This window comes from Sinohyriopsis cumingii, chromosome 16, assembly GCF_028554795.1.
Source record: "Sinohyriopsis cumingii isolate HCF-2022 chromosome 16, ASM2855479v2, whole genome shotgun sequence".
In the NCBI taxonomy this organism is placed as follows: Eukaryota; Metazoa; Mollusca; class Bivalvia; order Unionida; family Unionidae; genus Sinohyriopsis; species Sinohyriopsis cumingii.
In genome coordinates this window covers 83,575,291-83,593,789 of record NC_142976.1, presented here as the reverse complement: position 1 = coordinate 83,593,789, position 18,499 = coordinate 83,575,291, and the positions used below count along the sequence as shown (strand labels likewise).

General features: G+C 34.3%; 1 protein-coding gene across 1 annotated transcript in view; it reads right to left on the bottom strand.

Annotated features, from left to right (window-relative positions):
• Positions 1-1,019: 1,019 nt before the first annotated feature.
• The window catches only part of LOC149780913 (coiled-coil domain-containing protein 102A-like), a 45,206-nt gene continuing 27,726 nt past the window's right edge, over positions 1,020-18,499 (bottom strand). The window contains exons 8-9 of the mRNA XM_089938009.1: positions 16,917-17,020; positions 1,020-11,316 (exon numbers count right to left, since the gene is read on the bottom strand). Of these exons, the coding sequence (XP_089794135.1) occupies positions 11,181-11,316; positions 16,917-17,020 (240 nt within the window). The 3' untranslated portion in view covers positions 1,020-11,180. The remainder of the gene's footprint in view (positions 11,317-16,916; positions 17,021-18,499) is intronic.

Sequence of the window (18,499 nt, the reverse complement as noted above, 5' to 3'; positions counted from 1 at the left end):
GGTAATGACACACTTGCTGTTAAACATTTCTCTATGTGACATCATACTGAGCTTGCATACACATTCTATGTTGAAAAATAATTCAAAAATTCAAATTTTCTACTTATTCCCAAGGACAGTTGCTTTTTGAAGTATCATCAGTAAAAATTAAACTAATAAATTTTACTAGTTATAGAACAGCACACAAAAAATTCCAGGACCTATTTTTTATGTGCAACAAATAAAAGGTGCAGCATCTGAGTAAAAATGAATGAAATTATTTCTTCATTCACCCCTATTTTCATTAAAATAAAAACTGTGATAAACAGAACCTCAAATAGGTCATGATCTAATGTTAAATTTAAGAAACTCATTGAATAATGTCCAGCTTTTGCTCACCAAGGCTCACAAAAGCTGGATGTTATTCAACTTGTTTGATAAATTTGGTATGAAATCATTACCCATTTGAGTAAATCGTTACCCATTTGAGATCCTCTATATGTCACTTCACAAAACTTGTATGTCCCTTATATTTAGTCTAGCAAACTGCAATAATGTTGAAACAGTCCTACCTTTGTTATACTAGAACTGTTACAAGTCCATATAAGTACTAACTGGTAACTTTATTACCATGACTTACAGTTGACAGACATGTTCAGAGGGGCAAAAAAAGAACACCAGTTTATATTGCATAATTTATTTTGATCATCATGAGATATGAAAAAGTTTTTATAGGTTTGAATTACATGAAAGCTTTTCTATTAATACATGTATAAATAACCCTAATGTTTACTAAACTTAAATAATAAATTTACACTCAGCAGACTGATTGAACTGAAATGAAAATGTAAATATCCAAGAATTCAGAAAACTTGTTCAGAATTAATAGAATTATAAAGATTTTCTTCTGGTTGTTTATGAGAAAAATGACTGAAAATGTTAGATCACTGCGTTCCATAATGTTAACAGCAAGCCATACAGATAAAACTTGTTTAAAAGCAAATTCCCAACAATTCAAAATTAACCTGGAAAACTGGACACACATTCTGAGATTTTTATTCAATGTTTGCATATAAAACATTCCAAGAATTTTATGTAGATTAAAAAAGAGGCATCTTCTTAAATAAAGCAGTGAAATATACTGTAACTGAAAAACAATGAATATGTACAGAACTTCCTCAATTACCAACCCAGATTTTGTATAAATCTGATCAACACAGGTATATTCAGCCAGTGGATCATTAAAAATAATGATGCAAAGATTAATAGCATGAAATTTAATAAAATTTAGCTTCTGACATATTTACATAACATTATAAGTTACATAACATAAGAATGACTTGACTCGAGGTTATATCGGCTTTTAATTAATCCCACTCATGGTGATCTTTGTTGCTAACAATAAAATACAATGGCTGTTGTTGTGTCAGCTGAGACAAGCACTGTCATATACTGAGACAGTGACTGTCAGCAAGCACTGTACCTTATACTGAGACTGACTGGCAGAAGGCACTGTACCATGCACTGAAACTGACTGGCAGAAAGCACTGTACCATACACTGAGAATGACTGGCAGCAAGCACTGTACCATAAACTGAGACAGTGACTGGCAGAAAGCACTGTACCATAAACTGAGACTGAATTGAATGGCAGCAATCCCTCTGCCATGCATTGAGACAGTAACTGGTAATAAGCATTGTGCCATACAGAACTGGTTTTTTCTAGACAAGTAGAAACCAACTGAAAATAAACTAATCACTTTTTGGAGACAGTCATTAATTGATATCACCAACTGAATCATTCTCCCAGACAAACTGGCAGATGTTTGAGCTCTCTTATCATATTTATATATCATTTGTACATTTGCTTGCCTTGGCCAACAGTGAGGGTGGCAAAAAGGGGGAAATTAAAGAACAAATCAATTGACTCATTCAGTTTTATTGACTGTAATTGAAGGTGGCAAGGGAACGAGGGCAAGAAATTGGAGGAGCACTGTATATATATAGTATAGCAGCACACATTTCACAAATTCTTTAATTCATTGTTGCAATATGTCAGCAAACATACTTAGCATCTCCTTATCTTATTAAGCATGGGTATTATAGACAGACTGCAAGTTACCCTCTTGCACTGGTACCTTCATGTTTGTTCCAAGTAAGTGGACAGAATAAGTTTGATATGATGCATGCCCAGACATATTCACATGCCTTACCAAATATGTCCTTTTCTCAACTCAGAACAAAATACTAACCCAGCTTTTTTTTTATTAACACCTCCTTTTTGATGCTCTTCAGATAGTTTCTGCTACAAGGTGTCAACAGAATTCAAAAAAAAATTTTGATTCAATGCACTAATGAATGTTAACGTGAGGAAATGAGACTAAACACCAAACTAGTTTCAGTCTTGGTGTGTGATGCAGATGATATGTTTATTGTAAACCAAATAAAACGTCTACAATTCAGTATGTAATACAATTACACAAGACATTTATCAGGTTGTGGTATCTAAGCTGCATTCATTAAGGTTAGCATTTAGTAGTGCTTAGCTAACAATCATACTATATGCACTGCTAATGGCCGTTACTTGGCAACACTTTACTAGAAGATAAACTTGCCATACTGTAACATGCTTCCCATAGGTTGGCAGAACTTATTGGGGTCTATCATGTGTTAAAAATGGGATTAAACCCCACCAAACCAAACCAAACTGACATGTCAAATGAGGTAAAGAGAAACTAGTCATAATATACCCTAGATGTTGACATGTAATGAAACCAATTTACTACAAATATTTACTGAATATACAATTTATTTAAGGCCAGTAAAGTTTATATGTAAATTTATGAAGAACACAGTTGTAAATATTGCAAAAATTCAATGCTATGCTAACTCTATGCAAGCATTTGTCCACCATTTTGAAAATTACTGTGAGAAGACAGGCCATTCAATATGGCCATCCATTTTCCTGGACATTGCAATTAACGAGCTACGAAATGTGTAGTTTTCAGATCTGCCAATGCAAAATGTGAAATTATAAATACATGCAGTTTATAACTATGGTTCTGACATATTAAAATTTATTGAATGAATCCTCTGAAGTAAAATAATATGTTAAACTACCAACAATATTTTTCAGATCAAAACAAGGGTCATTCTCCATGAGCAAAAATGTCCAATATACGTCAAAATTGTTTTTGTTAAACCTACAAATGACACGATATGATTACAGTGTAACCCCACTAAAACATGCCCTGCTATAACACGAATTCGGATATAACGTGGTCGTGGCTCCCAAAATTTCATATATTCATTCGCACATGAAAAAATATTTTTTTTTCAAAGTACTTGAAATAGTGTATAAAAAATTTATTATCTTTATGAGGAAGATATCGTGAATGAATTCAAATTTAATGTGATCATGGCGTGGTTCCTGAAATTTTAAATACATGTATGTGTATTTTTCTCGTACCAGGAAAATATATTTTTTTTTAGAAGTATGAGAAACAGTGTGTGAAACATTTATTATCATTTTGGGGAAGAGTTCGCGTATGAATTTTAATACAATACGAAATTATAACAATATCACCAGGTTCTTGAAGTGTTATGCCAAATTAAACATTATCGGAAATGTTACTTATTACTGGTCCATAAGTAAAGCCAGTAAGTCATCTTTGTGAATGTCTTCAATTAATTTTGTATATAATCGTTGTTCAAACAATAGCCAACATGTATTTCTTGCATAACTGCATACACAACCAAGCAGCAGACAATGCGGTGGTTGATTAAAGATTCTCACAGTTTAATAAACATCAAAAAACAAAAGCCTCCAAGATGTTTGCTGTGCTTGGTGATGTTATTAGATGCAATCAGTTGACCAGTAAATAATGTCCACTTTATTAGCTGGAAATTGAAAGGGTATGAAATTGTACATGTGTTCAGCTTCAAATTTTTTTTTTATAAAAGTGACTAGTGACCATTGCAGGCCTACTGTACTAAGTTCTCATGTTTTACATGTGTATGGGGTTTGCTTGTGAACTTGTTATTAATTTCCTATTTTTTTATAAAAATATTTTACCGTTATGGAAAAGCTAGTTCATAAACGCAATTTGTTCTCTGCACTTTGTGCAAAAATATTTATTATCATTTTTGGGAAGAGATCGTGTATGAATTTGAATATAATATGATATATAATACGATCATGGCATGGTTCCTGAAATTCTAAATACATATACATGTATTTTTCTTGTACCTGGAAAAATACTTTTCTAAAGTAGGAGAAATAGTGTGAAAATTGTTTATTATCATTTTGGGGAAGAGTTCGTGTATGAATTCGAATAAAATATGATTGTGGCTTGGCATCTGAAATTTAACAATTTCAGCAGGTTCTTGAAGTGTTATGCCAAAATAAACATTATCGGAAATGTTACTTATTACTGATCCATGAGTAAAGCCAGTAAGTCGTCTTTGCAATTGTCTTCTATTAATTCTGTATACAACCATTGCTCAAACAATAGCCGACATGTGTTTCATCTTTAACTGCATATAAAACCAAGCAGCAGACAATGCGGTGGTTGATAAAAGATTCTCACAATTTAATAAATAGCAAAAAATGAAAGCCGCCAACATGTTTGCTGGACTTGGTGGTGTTATTAGATGCAATCAGTTGACCAGTAAATAATGTCTGCTTTATTAGCTGGAAATTGAAAGGGTATGAAATTGTACATGCGTTCAGCTTAAAACAATCTACAAAAGTGAGCAGGCCTACTGCACTTTGTTCTCTGGTTTTACATGGGTATGGTGTTTGTTTATGAACTCGTTATTAATTTCCTATTTTTGATAAAATTATTTTACCGTTATGGAAAAGCAAGTTAGCAAACGCAAGTAGTTCTCTGCACTTTGCGCAATCATTAGTATAGTAGTTTTCACATGTTTCTTTTGATATTCACAAAATCTGAAAGTAAAAGTTATATGCACAATGAAAGCATGTGTAGATTGTTAATTATTCTTGCTGCAGTCGTTCAAACAAATAGGCGTACAAGCATTAATTATTGGAAATTTGTAATGGATAAATGTACACGGAAACGCATATGAGAAAATGTTAGCAGTATGAAATTTGTACAGACACCGTTCATAGACCCTGGAACGTAATGAACCGTATATGTGCTTTGTCTTTCTTAACCTAATCTTAATTTTTCCCATTGAATTGAGACACATACTGATGTGTGTCAAATTAATGAATAGTTTAAATATGTATGCAATTTTTGCAATGGAATTACATATATTATGGATTAATTGCAAGCTCCGATGGTACAATATCAGACAGCAAGTAAACGGTGTTGATACTCTGTTCACACTGTATATTAGACATTGAATTCAGACACAATGATCTGGGAAAAAAATTATTGAATATTGTAAATCTGTGTGAAATTTTTCAATGGATTTACATGCTTTGTAGATGAACTGCATGCCATGATGGCACGATAGTAAACGATGTTGATACCCTATTCAGCATATACATTCAACATGAATAATGGTATATGTGCCAATGAGTTGTTCTCTGAAAAAAGTAAAATACTGTAAAATTCTGCAATAACGCGACCCTGATCATCTTGTTATAGCGAGGTTCCACTGTACCATCAAAACAAATGGATAGTATATCCCTAGCATTACTTGCAACGACAAGCAAAAGTAAAATATCAGTACTTCTCATACAACCGTTACTGCTTGTAAAACATAACCTGATAAATATTTTTATGAATGATTTACACAAGAGGTCACTTTGGTTTAGCATTATATACATAAAAATTATATGATCACAAGGTAATATAATATTTTTGATCCACTGCTATCTTTAATGTTAATTATTAAAATCAACTACTGATAAAAAAAAGCTATTCCATTTAAATCTGTATGGGGGAGGGGTCTGGACTTATTTTCTTGTCTCTTATTCTTTTCAATTTGTAGTATCCCCACTCCATCTCCAAAGCAACAGAAGTATCATCTTTCCCCTTTCAAAATGGAACTGCCCAAAGGCATTTAAGTGTTTGTTCTGTCAGAAAAATGACGCACATATTTAACAACTGTTCTAAAATATGATGAATGGAAAAGAAGACTAGCGATATAAATGTTACCAAAAACTGTGAAGACCCCAAATAATCAGTTAGTTTATGTATTGCTACAGTGTATAACCTATTGTAAATATTGCACCATTCTGATATTCACATTTAACACCAATAAAATATTTAACTCCTCAATGTTAAACTATATATTCTTGCTTATAATTCAAGATCAAACTACAAACAATGTTGACCCTGATCTGTTATCATATAATGCACCTGTAGATCTGGGTCTATGTTGTTTGTTCTACTGATTACTCCTACGAAACTGCACAGATCCAGATCTGCAGCAAACTATGTGATAGCAGATGTTGGTCTCAGGAGTTTGCAGTTGAACTAGACTTATAAGCAATTACATATAGTAGTATGTTTCTCCATCAGATACTCAGTTAAAAATGTTTATTTTCAAGCGTACAGATCTCACAATTGAAATCTAAGTGTAATTTTAAAAATATGATAGGAAAAATGAAGTTTTTTGTGTTGTAGAAAGAAGATATTTAAAGTTAAATTGAGATTATTTTATTTTGCTAAAAAGTCAACTTTTTGGGAAAAGCACAAAAATTTCACATCAGATCTAATAAATTACAAAGGGTATATATAATACTTTGTTTTATCAGCCAACCATGATATGAAGCATATCGTGTGAGTTTTCCAAATTGCAACATAAAACAATGAAAACCATCTACTGTAGGTTACTAAATTAATCTTCAACTAAGATATATATTTCATATATAAATGTATTTATCATGTGAATTTATAATAATAAATCATACCTGTTGATGACATTATGAAAATTCTCATAAAAACATATTTGAGAACCACATATGGCAATCATGTCCATTTTCTGACCAATTCCCTACTGAGCTTGGTAATTGATTACTATATCATAAGACATGAATTAAGGAAAAGTTTCATCAAAATATTAGTAGAAGTATAAATATTGACAGCCTGCAAAATGAAATGGGGCAACACATTTGAATCTTTCCTTATTGTAACCTTGATCTTGAAGCAAGTGATATGATTGAATATTTAGATTCTGTCAAGAGAAATAGACAGCTAAAGTTTCAGTGAATTCTCCTTGGATTAAAAGTTATATCTGTACATAGAAGTTGATTTATATTTTTGCCTGCTATGATCTTCGCTGTGAGGTGGGGCTATGGTATGTAATATGCCATCTGTATATTATATATAAATGGCTAAACTTTCATTAAGATATATTCAATGCATCACAGGTTATCCTCCAGACATGGATTTAAGAGGAAAAATTGCATTTTTCCTTAGCTGTGACTTGACCATCATGCAGGGGAGTTGCTATGGTATGCAATCTATACATGATACATGTATATAACTGGCTAAAATTCATCAAATATCCTAAGTGGGTCAAAAGTTACACTATCGACAAGGATAAAAGTTGGATAAGTACATCCAATAATTCCCATGACTTTGATTCTGAGGAACAGAATACAGCTATGGCACATGAACACAGCCTAGTAAAAAATATATACTCTAACAATGTTTTGTGAAAATTTCCCCAACTAAGTTCGAGGCCAGACAAACAAATGATACTGAACAGATGGATGGCCAACACCGTAACACAATACACCCGACTTAAAACAAGCATTTAAAATGAATTACATAAAAAAATGAGAAACCTCACTACATCCCTGAAAAAGTAAATATCCACAAATACTGACATACAACATATCAACAGGATCATACAGTTACATGTAATTACGTGTATTATACATAAAAGTCCACTGCGATAGCTAAAAAATTCTATTAAAATAAAAGTCATGCAATATGCAGAAGAGGATTTAATCATTAAAGAACTGAATCTAGATGATTTGTTGATATGACTTTCATTGAACAGGAATTAGTGGAATAGTTGTGCACTGATGATATGTGTATAGAGAGAGAAGTGACTTTTCTTTCTGCTGCATGTATCTGCAAATCAATTAAAAGTTGAACACTGAAACAAAAACCAACACTCAAGTCAATATGATGAATCATCTACTGTTTTAAATGTCTTTTTTTTTCTTTGGAAAAAGTTAACAAATCTCAAACACTAGTTAAATTAACAGTTCCCCTTCTAAACACCTAAAAACTATTTCACTTTAATTTATTTGGCAGCAATGGAGGGCCACCAATTCCTTTTACCATAAGTGCAAAAAATATGTGTATCAAACCCTTTTGTTAGATTCCAAAAGAATATCTCAGACCTCAGTAGAAATGTAAAATATCATCTTCAAAACAGGAAATGAAAAATGAACATATTTTAAAATATGGGTTGTGTCACATTTTGTTTTGCCTGCCAACCATGACCATTACATATTACATGTTACATCAGTTTCTACAACTTTTACTAAAAACTCAAATGTATTATTAATGTTACTGGTAGCAATGTGAACAGCTTTGCCACCAAAAAAGAGACAGTGCATATACTCTCTTATAGCTACAAACAAAATAGACTCGGATCTACCATTCCATAATAAGTTAGTATACATGGTACCTATGTTTTACTGTTGGGCTAGTCTAATTAGTTAGCATATATGGTACATATGTAGCACTGCATGCTTAGGATGACTAGACAATGAAAACAATCTACTCTAGTTCTAACACGAACCTTAAACTTAAGTGAATACTTTATGTATAACTGTATGTTAGATATGAATTTCTAGAACAGTATTATCTTTAGCTGTACAGAATAAAGTGGAAATTCTTGCAAAAATGTATAAATAATGAATTACATCAAATAAAAATGATACCTTATAACAGCCCTGAAAAGATAAACATCCACAGAATTGACGTATAAGCAGGATCAAATATCAACTTTTATTTACTATTTGCTTCTCTCTGCAGCAGTTTGACATTTTTTAAATTAAAAAAAGTGATAATACAACTAAAATGCAAAGAAAGCTTTTTCCAATCAAAGAATTAATACGACAAAATGACTGATAACATAATTTTGAATTAAAAAAGGTGCAATGAAGATGTGCCTTTATGAAGAGTCAATATGTTCTGGAAAGTAATTTTATTTCTAGATCTATCATAGGTCGGTAAAGCTTTCAAAATGTTAATGCTGTATTTAAAACACCATCTCTACAAGCTGTATTGTGTGGAAAGTATTTTACAATTTGTATTCATTATTATAAGGGATGTACGAGTAATTAAAGGTAAAAATAATTATTATAATTTTCACATGTACCTAAAATGTGCAAAATTTCATTAAGATAAAAATGTTGTTTTAATTAATAATCACAGGACTAAAATTAATTTATAAATTTTGTTATGATTGTGACATTGTAAACAATTATAAGGTATAAAAATGTATGTGTGTGTGTGATTTGGATTTTTAACGTAGCTTTAACAATTTTTCAGTCATACTGCTATGATGTCTGCAGAGTGGCAGTTTATAGTGATGCCTAGCACTGAGGCATCATGTTGCAGACATGTAGCATGATGTCCCACCCAGTCACATTATCCTGACACCAGTCCAACCAGTCCTAAGACTAACCTTTTAATGCTGAACGCCAAGCAAGGCAGCTGTAAGTACCATTTTTATAAGTCTTTGGTATGACTTGGCCAGGTATCGAATCCACGACCTCCTGCATCCAAGGCGGATGCTCTAACCACTAGGCCACCAGAGTGGTGTTATAAAAATGTAAATAATAAAGTACACTCAAGGAAAAGGATATCAGACTTGGTCTAAATAAATGTTCTTGTACTTCTAAAAAGTTAAATCTGAATGCTAATATAAAAATGTCTTTTCTGCACCTGATGATTTACAATGTATACACTTCCACTCTTTATCACAGCACATTCCATTCAGTTAACTTGGGAGAGACGAAGAAGCGCCCTTTTTAAAAATCATAACCATAACAAAAACAGGTATATTAAAGTCTTTTAGCAAGGTCCCTGACCCACTAGGAAAATAGGTTACAGGTGTTCCTCCAATCCCCTGGTAAATTTTAATGGAACAGTCCTAAATAAGAATCAGCAGTTTTTTTATATAAAAAACCAGACACTATGTGCTCCAGTCGCAAAGTAAACAGTTTTGTTTTGTTTGGTATGGTGTGTATATGGCAATGCAACACAAATAAGTTATTGAATTTTTAGGCAATTGGATAAAGAGGTCGCTAATAATATATTGCAGAAATTGATCCATCTATATTAGGATTTATGCAGAATATCAAGTCACATTATCCTGTAATAATTGTAAGAAACATTACATACGATATTCAAAGACCTATTACTGTTAAAGATGTCCCTATTATATGACCACACTGAAGTACTGTGGTTACGCTAGTAACACGGTAGCTATGCAAGTGTGATACTTCTCTACACGAGAAATAATATTCAATGGAGTTTTAAATCTGGCCCTTAGATATTTTATTTACCCAAGGTTTACTTGTAGCATTGTAAATTTGACAAATGTTGCTGGAAGCTTACAACTATAATACTTCTTAATAGAAAAAAGTTAAGTAAAAAAGTTCAATATTTTACTAACTTTTAACATTTTGCATTCCCTCAATAAAATTAAGAAGTGTTTGGAAAAATTCAAGAACATTTCAAAGATAAATAAACTTTTTTTTAAATGTAAGATTTCATTGCAACTCCTTAAATTAAGGATTTTTCAAGGTTGTATGAACCATGTTCATCTCGTAAAAAGGGACTTTGAGGTAAATGAAGCTACACTTTGTGTTAAGGTCACCTTTTTAAATGCATGCATTTCTAAACAGACAACATAAATCCTTGTTTTGAAAGATAATAAGTAAAGATGTATCAGTAAACAATCAAACAACTTCATTTAACATATTCAATGGTGTTTGTGGAGAATTCAAAAAGGTTTGGAAGAAACTTCAGTAGATTCTAGCAGCAACCAATAAATGTTCATGTTTCTTTGCCAAACAACCCATGGTATAGTCATCATAATATATTATCATTATCATAATTAACTATCTAAATATCTTTAAGATGGGTACTATCTACTTTCATTTCTTTTGTTAAGATTCAGTGCAAAAGGTCAAGATTATTCCAATTTCCATATGTCAAAACTGTGTAAATGAAGGAGGTCTGCACTGTGTCCTCAGTGAAGCAAGGGCTGTGGATGAAAATCATCATCACTGTCTTCTGTGTCAGCAGAATGTTCTGAAAGGTTGGGGCTGTATGATCGAATGCTGCCCACCATTGAGGTGGTGACCTGGGGATTGGTATGCCGCAACCTGTATTAGAATTAAAGAAATTACCAATTATTTTTGTCTGTAAATTCATTTACTTTCATATGCATCATATTGTGGAGCTGCAGAAAAAATTTGTTGGCTCTTAAATTTGTGGATATACCTCTGTGAGAAATATCCTTTATGCCCAAGAAATGACTTTTACACCAGAGAAAGGAACTTTATGCTTGAAAAATTACCTTTATGCCTGGGAAAGGACATTTATGCTTGAGAAAGGACCTTTATGCCTGTGAAAGGACCTAAATATTTGAGAAAGGCCCTTTACACCTGAGAAGGGTCATTTAAGCTTATGGACCTGAATGCCTGAGAAAGGACCTTTATGCCTGGGAAAGCAAATTTTATGGTAAATTACGTTTCTCCAAGAATAATTACCGGATCACATTCACGTTAGGAATATAAGCCTGCTACCTCCTGAAAGATCAAAATTTTTATCTTCTGATAGCATATAGCCAAAAGGTAGTTATTCTTGTCCATTACCTCCCCTTGTCACCACTAGGTGTTGCCAGTGTACTCACATACCAGGGTGGTTGGGAGGGTCTTCAAGTAAGACCCAGGACAGATTCCATTTTGGGAACAAGGTGAGTAATGTTTGGTCTATTCAAGTCAAAATTGGCTAGTAGGTATAATAGCTCTTTAGCATGATAAACTTTGTCTCCTTATAGAGTCTACAAAAACAGTCAGCTAGTTGAAATATTGAGGCACTCAAAGGGATGATAGTATTGACTCTACACCAGTCCCTGAAAACATACCAATTTCCCTCATAAGCCTTCAGAGTAGAAGGCCTTCATACTTTTAAGATTCTCTCCACAACTGAAGATCTGAATTCTTCATCTTGCAAGGAGCCATGTGTCAAGGTGAAGACAGTCCAGGCATGGGTGAAACACACTGTGAACTTGATTGTTGGAGAAGATATGGTTTGGCTGTAATCTTCCTGGGCAGGTCTATTGCAAGCTAAAGTAGAACACTGACCCAGGACATTTCCTATCTGTGAGGGGCTTTCAGAAATATCTTACAATTCTGACTATGTACTTTCTGTATTAATTAATGTACTAAGAGGGTGGGCAGGGGTATGCAAAGTCTCATATCCCTGCACCTGACTGACATTGTATCCACACTTGAAGCTTCTGTCCAGGGCCAGTAAGACAAAGGTGGGAGGCTTGTAGTTCCATCTCGTTACAAACAGGCTGATCATCTGATGCCACCAAAGTACACAAATCCAGTGAAAAACAGACAGAAGAAGGGATCATTCCATAAGAATTACCCAACCCCATCTAAACAGAATGTCAGCCAGAACACTGAGTATGCTGGGAATGTGTCTGATTTGCAAAACTGATCAAAAGTTGGTTTACACCAACAGCAAAAAATTGCAAACCAGCATGCACAGTTTGGGAAAAGTGGTGTACCCCCACATTTAAAAAGTTAAGTCACCCTACAGAGTTTCCCATTACTGCCCCCCCCCCCCCAATCCTTCCTGAGCTAAAAGACATTTATAATATTATAATAGCTTTTCTTTCTAGAAGGTTGATGTGAAGAGGTCATTGCCCTGGTCCCTATTCGATGCTGACTTTATCATAGCCAGGTAGCATGTGGACTCCCCAACCATTATGTAGTGGCATCTGTACATATCATCATTTTTGGTTGGAGTTCCTTTTGTGAACCAAATGTGGTTGTCCCACTGACACAGGAATGATCAAATCTCATTCATGATATCAAATGGACTGGAAAAGGTGCACCACTGAGCCAGTGAAGTCACTTGTAACAGGTGCACTTAAAGGCAGCCCAGTGGGATAATATCCACTGATGCATGGAGTAAACCATGGAGTTGCAGGAACTCTTTCCCTGATCCATTCCAGTTGGAAATGGGCTCTATCAGCTTAATAATCTGTAAGATGTAGACATGACAGAGACATGAGATGCAATTGGTTATAAACTAAATACCCATTTTGATAAAGCACTGGGATGGGTGAAGGCAGGATTTCTACCAATTCACTAGAAAACTGAGATGATTCAAATAGGATAGAAGATTATTTCTGCCCCTGAGGAGAATAGCAACTATCATGTTTTTGGAGGAGATTGTCCAGATATGCTGGAGAGACCGTTGACTAGATCAGAACTTGAAACTGGTAAACTTTGTTATGGTAAGCAAATCCAAAGAAACCTTCACAATCCCAGTTGAATAGGGACATGAAAGTTGACATCTGTGAGATCAAGACTGATTGCATACTCATCCCACTGAGAGTCCATCCTAGAGTCAGACAGACATTGCCATCTACCACTTGAACTTTGGTGGAAGAATGAATTGCCTATTGTGACTCAGTTCCATGACCAGCCGCAACATGCCAATGTTTTTTTTTTAATAAGGAACAGCTGCGAATACAACCCCAGAGATTGTTGTTGATTTCAAACAATCTTCACTGACCATTTGTCAATTTGTGACTGTATCTCCTGCCTTAGAATATGGTCTATCTCCTAATATGATAGCACATCTGTTAGAATGGGAGGAAAAAGAAGGAAGAGGGAGTTGGACAAATGAAATCTGACTTGAGTCACCCATCTGTTTTGCCAAAATAGGCTGGTCCAACATAATCAGAACTGCAGGAGTCTGGTGCACATCAGTAAGCTGTCTCTGGGTGATAGGAATGTTAAGTCAGCATTAGCAAGTGGGAGGTTTGGGGTAAAGAAACTTGTGTTTTTTTAAATTTCTCTGAAAAATTGCCTCCTAGACTGGTTTAGCTGTCGTCTGCTAGCTAAAGGTTACAGGAATGACCCTTAGGGTGTGAAAGATCCTTTTGGTGTGGCTTGCTCATTGTCCCTGTATTGTAGCAGGGATGGCAGGTTCCTAAAAAACAATATAGGTGGAGCAGCCAGCTGGAGGGGCAGTTCCTCCCAAATTTGCCCCCAAACTGCAATGATGAATAAAAAAGAGAGTCATCCTTAGAGCCAGGGCATGATGCAGTTGTAGCAATGTGGCACATAAATACACATCACAATATATCAAGTCATACATTAGCTGCTCTGTTAATGACCTGAACAATTTTGGCTTTCAACTCCCAAGCATGTTGGTAAGCCCATTTTTCCACAAGTCAGTGAGGCAAGATCCAGCATTGAAGATGTGGCAAAAACATTTAGAACCAACTTCAACATGGCAAGAAACACATTCTTTTCTACCTTATAAAAGGATGGGGCAAACACTGTCACTGTCATTACACTGTTATCTAATTCCAATTGTTATCCAATTCCATGAAGCCAGTATGGTAGGGAATGAATGTGTCCTGTACCAGTGTAACAAAAATGTGGCTGGTATCTGGCTTTCAGAAAAAAGCTTACAAATTTTGTGGGTTCCAAGTTTGGTCAGCGGACTGTTAATCACCTTGAGTTCTACTGACTGGGGAATCAATAGTCATGCATGGTCATGCACATTGACTCAACAGTCATGCATGGTGGTAGAGGGTGTTCTAAAGCTGAGAACAATCTGTTTATCTCTACGAAAGAAGCCTCAAAACTAAATTCTGTCCTCTCCCTTGTCAGATCAGAGTAGGGCTATTTTTCTGAAGTATCTTTACACTCTCTATGTGAATTCTCTTGGTCGTTTGATTCGATTTGAGTATAAACCATGTCCTGAGCTAACAATGGTGCAATGTCATCATTCTTAGTAAATCACTGCTAATACCCAGCAGGTAGGCAGTGAAAATATGGAAAGCAGGATCTGCAGTGTGATTTTGTTGCCCCTGGAAGAATAGCTGGCTCAGCTGTCAGACATGCCATACTGGTCAGCTTTGTTACTGGTTGTGCCTGAAGCATGGCTGAATGGACAGATTTTACAGTATCGTCTTCATCCTGATCGGCATGTGTAACAGTCAGCTTGGCAATATGTTAATATCTTTCACTAATATTACCACCCTTATGAAGCCATATGTCTGGATTATAGGTTGGATCAATCACCAAGATCCCCTAAATGAACACATTGGGTTGGAATGTCTGGACAGATGGTGCAGCTCTGGATTGGGAGAAATTACTACATACAAGATCCAAAAATACCCCAAATGCCCTGTCTTACAGGCCTGTAGGCCAGGCTCATCATAGACTTGTGTCCACCATATCTGGGGTTGTAACATATCTCCATTCATCTCCCTGAAATCTTCCAATATCTTTCTGATTTTGGTGGGGAGGGGGGAATATCCACTATATACGATGCCTGATATGAAATGAATCGAGTCACTGTATTTCTTATACACATTCACATGCATTATACACAGTTGAGGTACTTATCTACTGAGGTAGCTTATAACAACATACAAGCTATGGAATCAAAATCAGGATTTCTTTTCATGATCCATAGGATCACAATAATATAAATGAAATGTTGGAAAAACTGACCTTCATTTGTTATAAACATGAACAGAGCTGAAGAACACCAGATTTTACACAAGTCAGTGATGTGTGAATATGGATCCCAGTGACCTATTTTTGTTACAAGATTGTAGTACTAATCAAGCTGCATCCTCTCACCAAGTTTCATGATTCCAAGTATAACAGTATGTAAACTCAAAATTTTATCAAAAGACAGATATTGCTGGGAAATTGATTTTTAATATAAAATCAAACTATATCTAAATGAAATCCAAATTTACTTCTACCAAAAGTTTGGGTCACTTGAAACTGTCAACTTCATGTAAAACCTTAAGGAATTAAGTCATGTCACAGTAAGGGCTATTACTGCTTTACAAGGTGAATAGCTTATGAAGATGGTGACACACTATCCATCAGAAAAATTGTCAATCATGATAAAGATGGTAAGAAATTATCCCTCCCTTACAAGAGTATTGTAAAGTGAACTCTGAAGACCCACAAATGATTGAAATATTTTATATTTAATAAAACTAGCATGTCAAAAAACATCATATTATTCTTTAATAGCATCCATCACTACAAGCTTGGGTTCTTCCTCCACCAGTTATACTGGCTGCCATGTATAGCCTATCATGTGCTGAAAAATGGCATTAAACCCTACAACAACAACTGCCAGGAAACAGTAATGCCTTAAAAAATAGAAAACTTGCAGCCAATGTTTTATAATCTTATAGTTTTAAATAGGTGGTATGCCAGTTTTCTTGTAAACTATAAAAGGTCAAGTATAGGAGTTATCCTGCATGCTTGATATGATGTTACACAGAAACAGGAATCTATTTTAATCTGTCAATATAGGAATTATCCTGCATATGCAATATGATGTTATACAGGACCTTTAATTGATTTTAGTCCTGTCTGTCTGGACAATTCCCAGATAAAATAAAATTGAAAGAAACAATTTTTTTTTAAATTTCCTATCTCTAAGTATTTTAGAAAGTCTTTGTGATATCACATTAAAATGGATTCAGGATGGGTGAACAGATGTACTGCTGTACAAATAAAAAGTGTGGACAGAAAATGGATTTGGCATATAAGGAATGTATTTGTCAATTAAGGTTAATGGAGCTATATGAGAAAAACTAACTTCCTCATACAAATGAATAACAGCTTCCGATTGTTAATACTACAACATTGTCAGATTAAAGAACAGATTTACTAGTTAAAACCACACTAACCTGGTTTGGGCATGTTCCAATTGGACTCGTAGGTTCTCAACTTGTTCCTGTAGCTCATCATTATTTCGCTGGACTTTCCTTACATTATTGGTCTGAGAATCCACCTGTACAAAGATCATATACCCATTTGAATCCAATTTTAATGAAGTATGAGATAGGCAAAGCCTAAGAAAAGAGAGCAAATCTCCAGTCATGTATTTGGTTGTGCTGACTGTTACAGCAGTATTGTGTATACCAACTTGACACTCTCCATAGTGGAGGAATTCAAGAAGTCTACAAAAGCAAATCTGTGTGACATCATGGAAGTGTTTTCCATAGGGGCATGGGCATTCTTCACCTGTGCAAAGGAAATATTATTGCATTGTACAGAATATTGATTTCTTAAATGAATATCAACAATATGATATAAGACATTAATTTTCATAAATAAAAAAAATAGTTTTCTCTGCCTTCTTATTCTGATTTATCTTCCTGAATAATCATTCTTTAAGTACTCATACAAAGTAAATCAAGAGAAACCACAAACAGAAAACCAGAAGAAAAGGATTTTCAACTGGAGCACTATACTTAGGGTAGGAGCTCACATTGCAAGTGGTACTCTGTGCTGCCCACTACAAAAAAAGTTTGGTGAATGCTTTATAAATGCAAGTTTGTGTAAGAAAAAACAAAGTAATCACTTCTGTGGTATTACCAGCAGCAGCATTTTTAGCAGCTTTGTTATTCTGTATTACTTTAAGTTTATTATTTGAGTGTCAACTCAACACTGAGAAAATTTGAGTTCCTGCTGCATTTTTGGAATGAATTATTACACAAATTGTAATATAAAAACCCAACAGTTTAGAGTATCATTCAAATATCTTAATTCATATGAACTTTGTGTCACACTGGCCTTTATATATGATAAATGCTTTTAACTGTAAATTGTACTGGTGACTTTACAATGGCATAAGACTTAATAAAAATGCTAATCCATAACATTTCTTAATTTTTCAATTTTTTCAAATCATAAAACTGCTTTTTAAATCCACACAACAATATGGTTTCATACTTTTGGTAAAAAAAAACTTAAATGTCTTTTTTAATTTTGCAACGTCTAAAAACACTACTCTGAAAGTATAATTTGAGGCTTACAGTACAGTTTATATGAAACTAAATTAGACTTCAAACCCAAATGGTCACACTGATCCAGAGCTTTCAAGACATGTATATGTAGCTCTTAAAATAAGCGTACAAGTGAATAATTAAAATACTCATTTGTTTCTATTGGTTTGAACAGCACTTTTAACATGCTATTGGTTTTATCATGCCAAGGAAACTGGAGCTAAATGCCTTTCCTGAGGTCTCATACAACCAGCCAAGTCAGGCATACTTATTTTGTATACAACAGGTTTAAAGGCTGCAATGAAATAATTGAGAATTCTGTTGGGTAGGGATCTATTTCATAACAAGTGTTCTGCTGATCCTGGTTTTTCACCAACATCCATGTGTAAATATAGCCCCCTTGTATTTTATACCTGGCTTGCAAAAACTTTAACACAGAATTTAAATGCAAAACTTGCTGATGCTACTGCCACTGCTTTTGT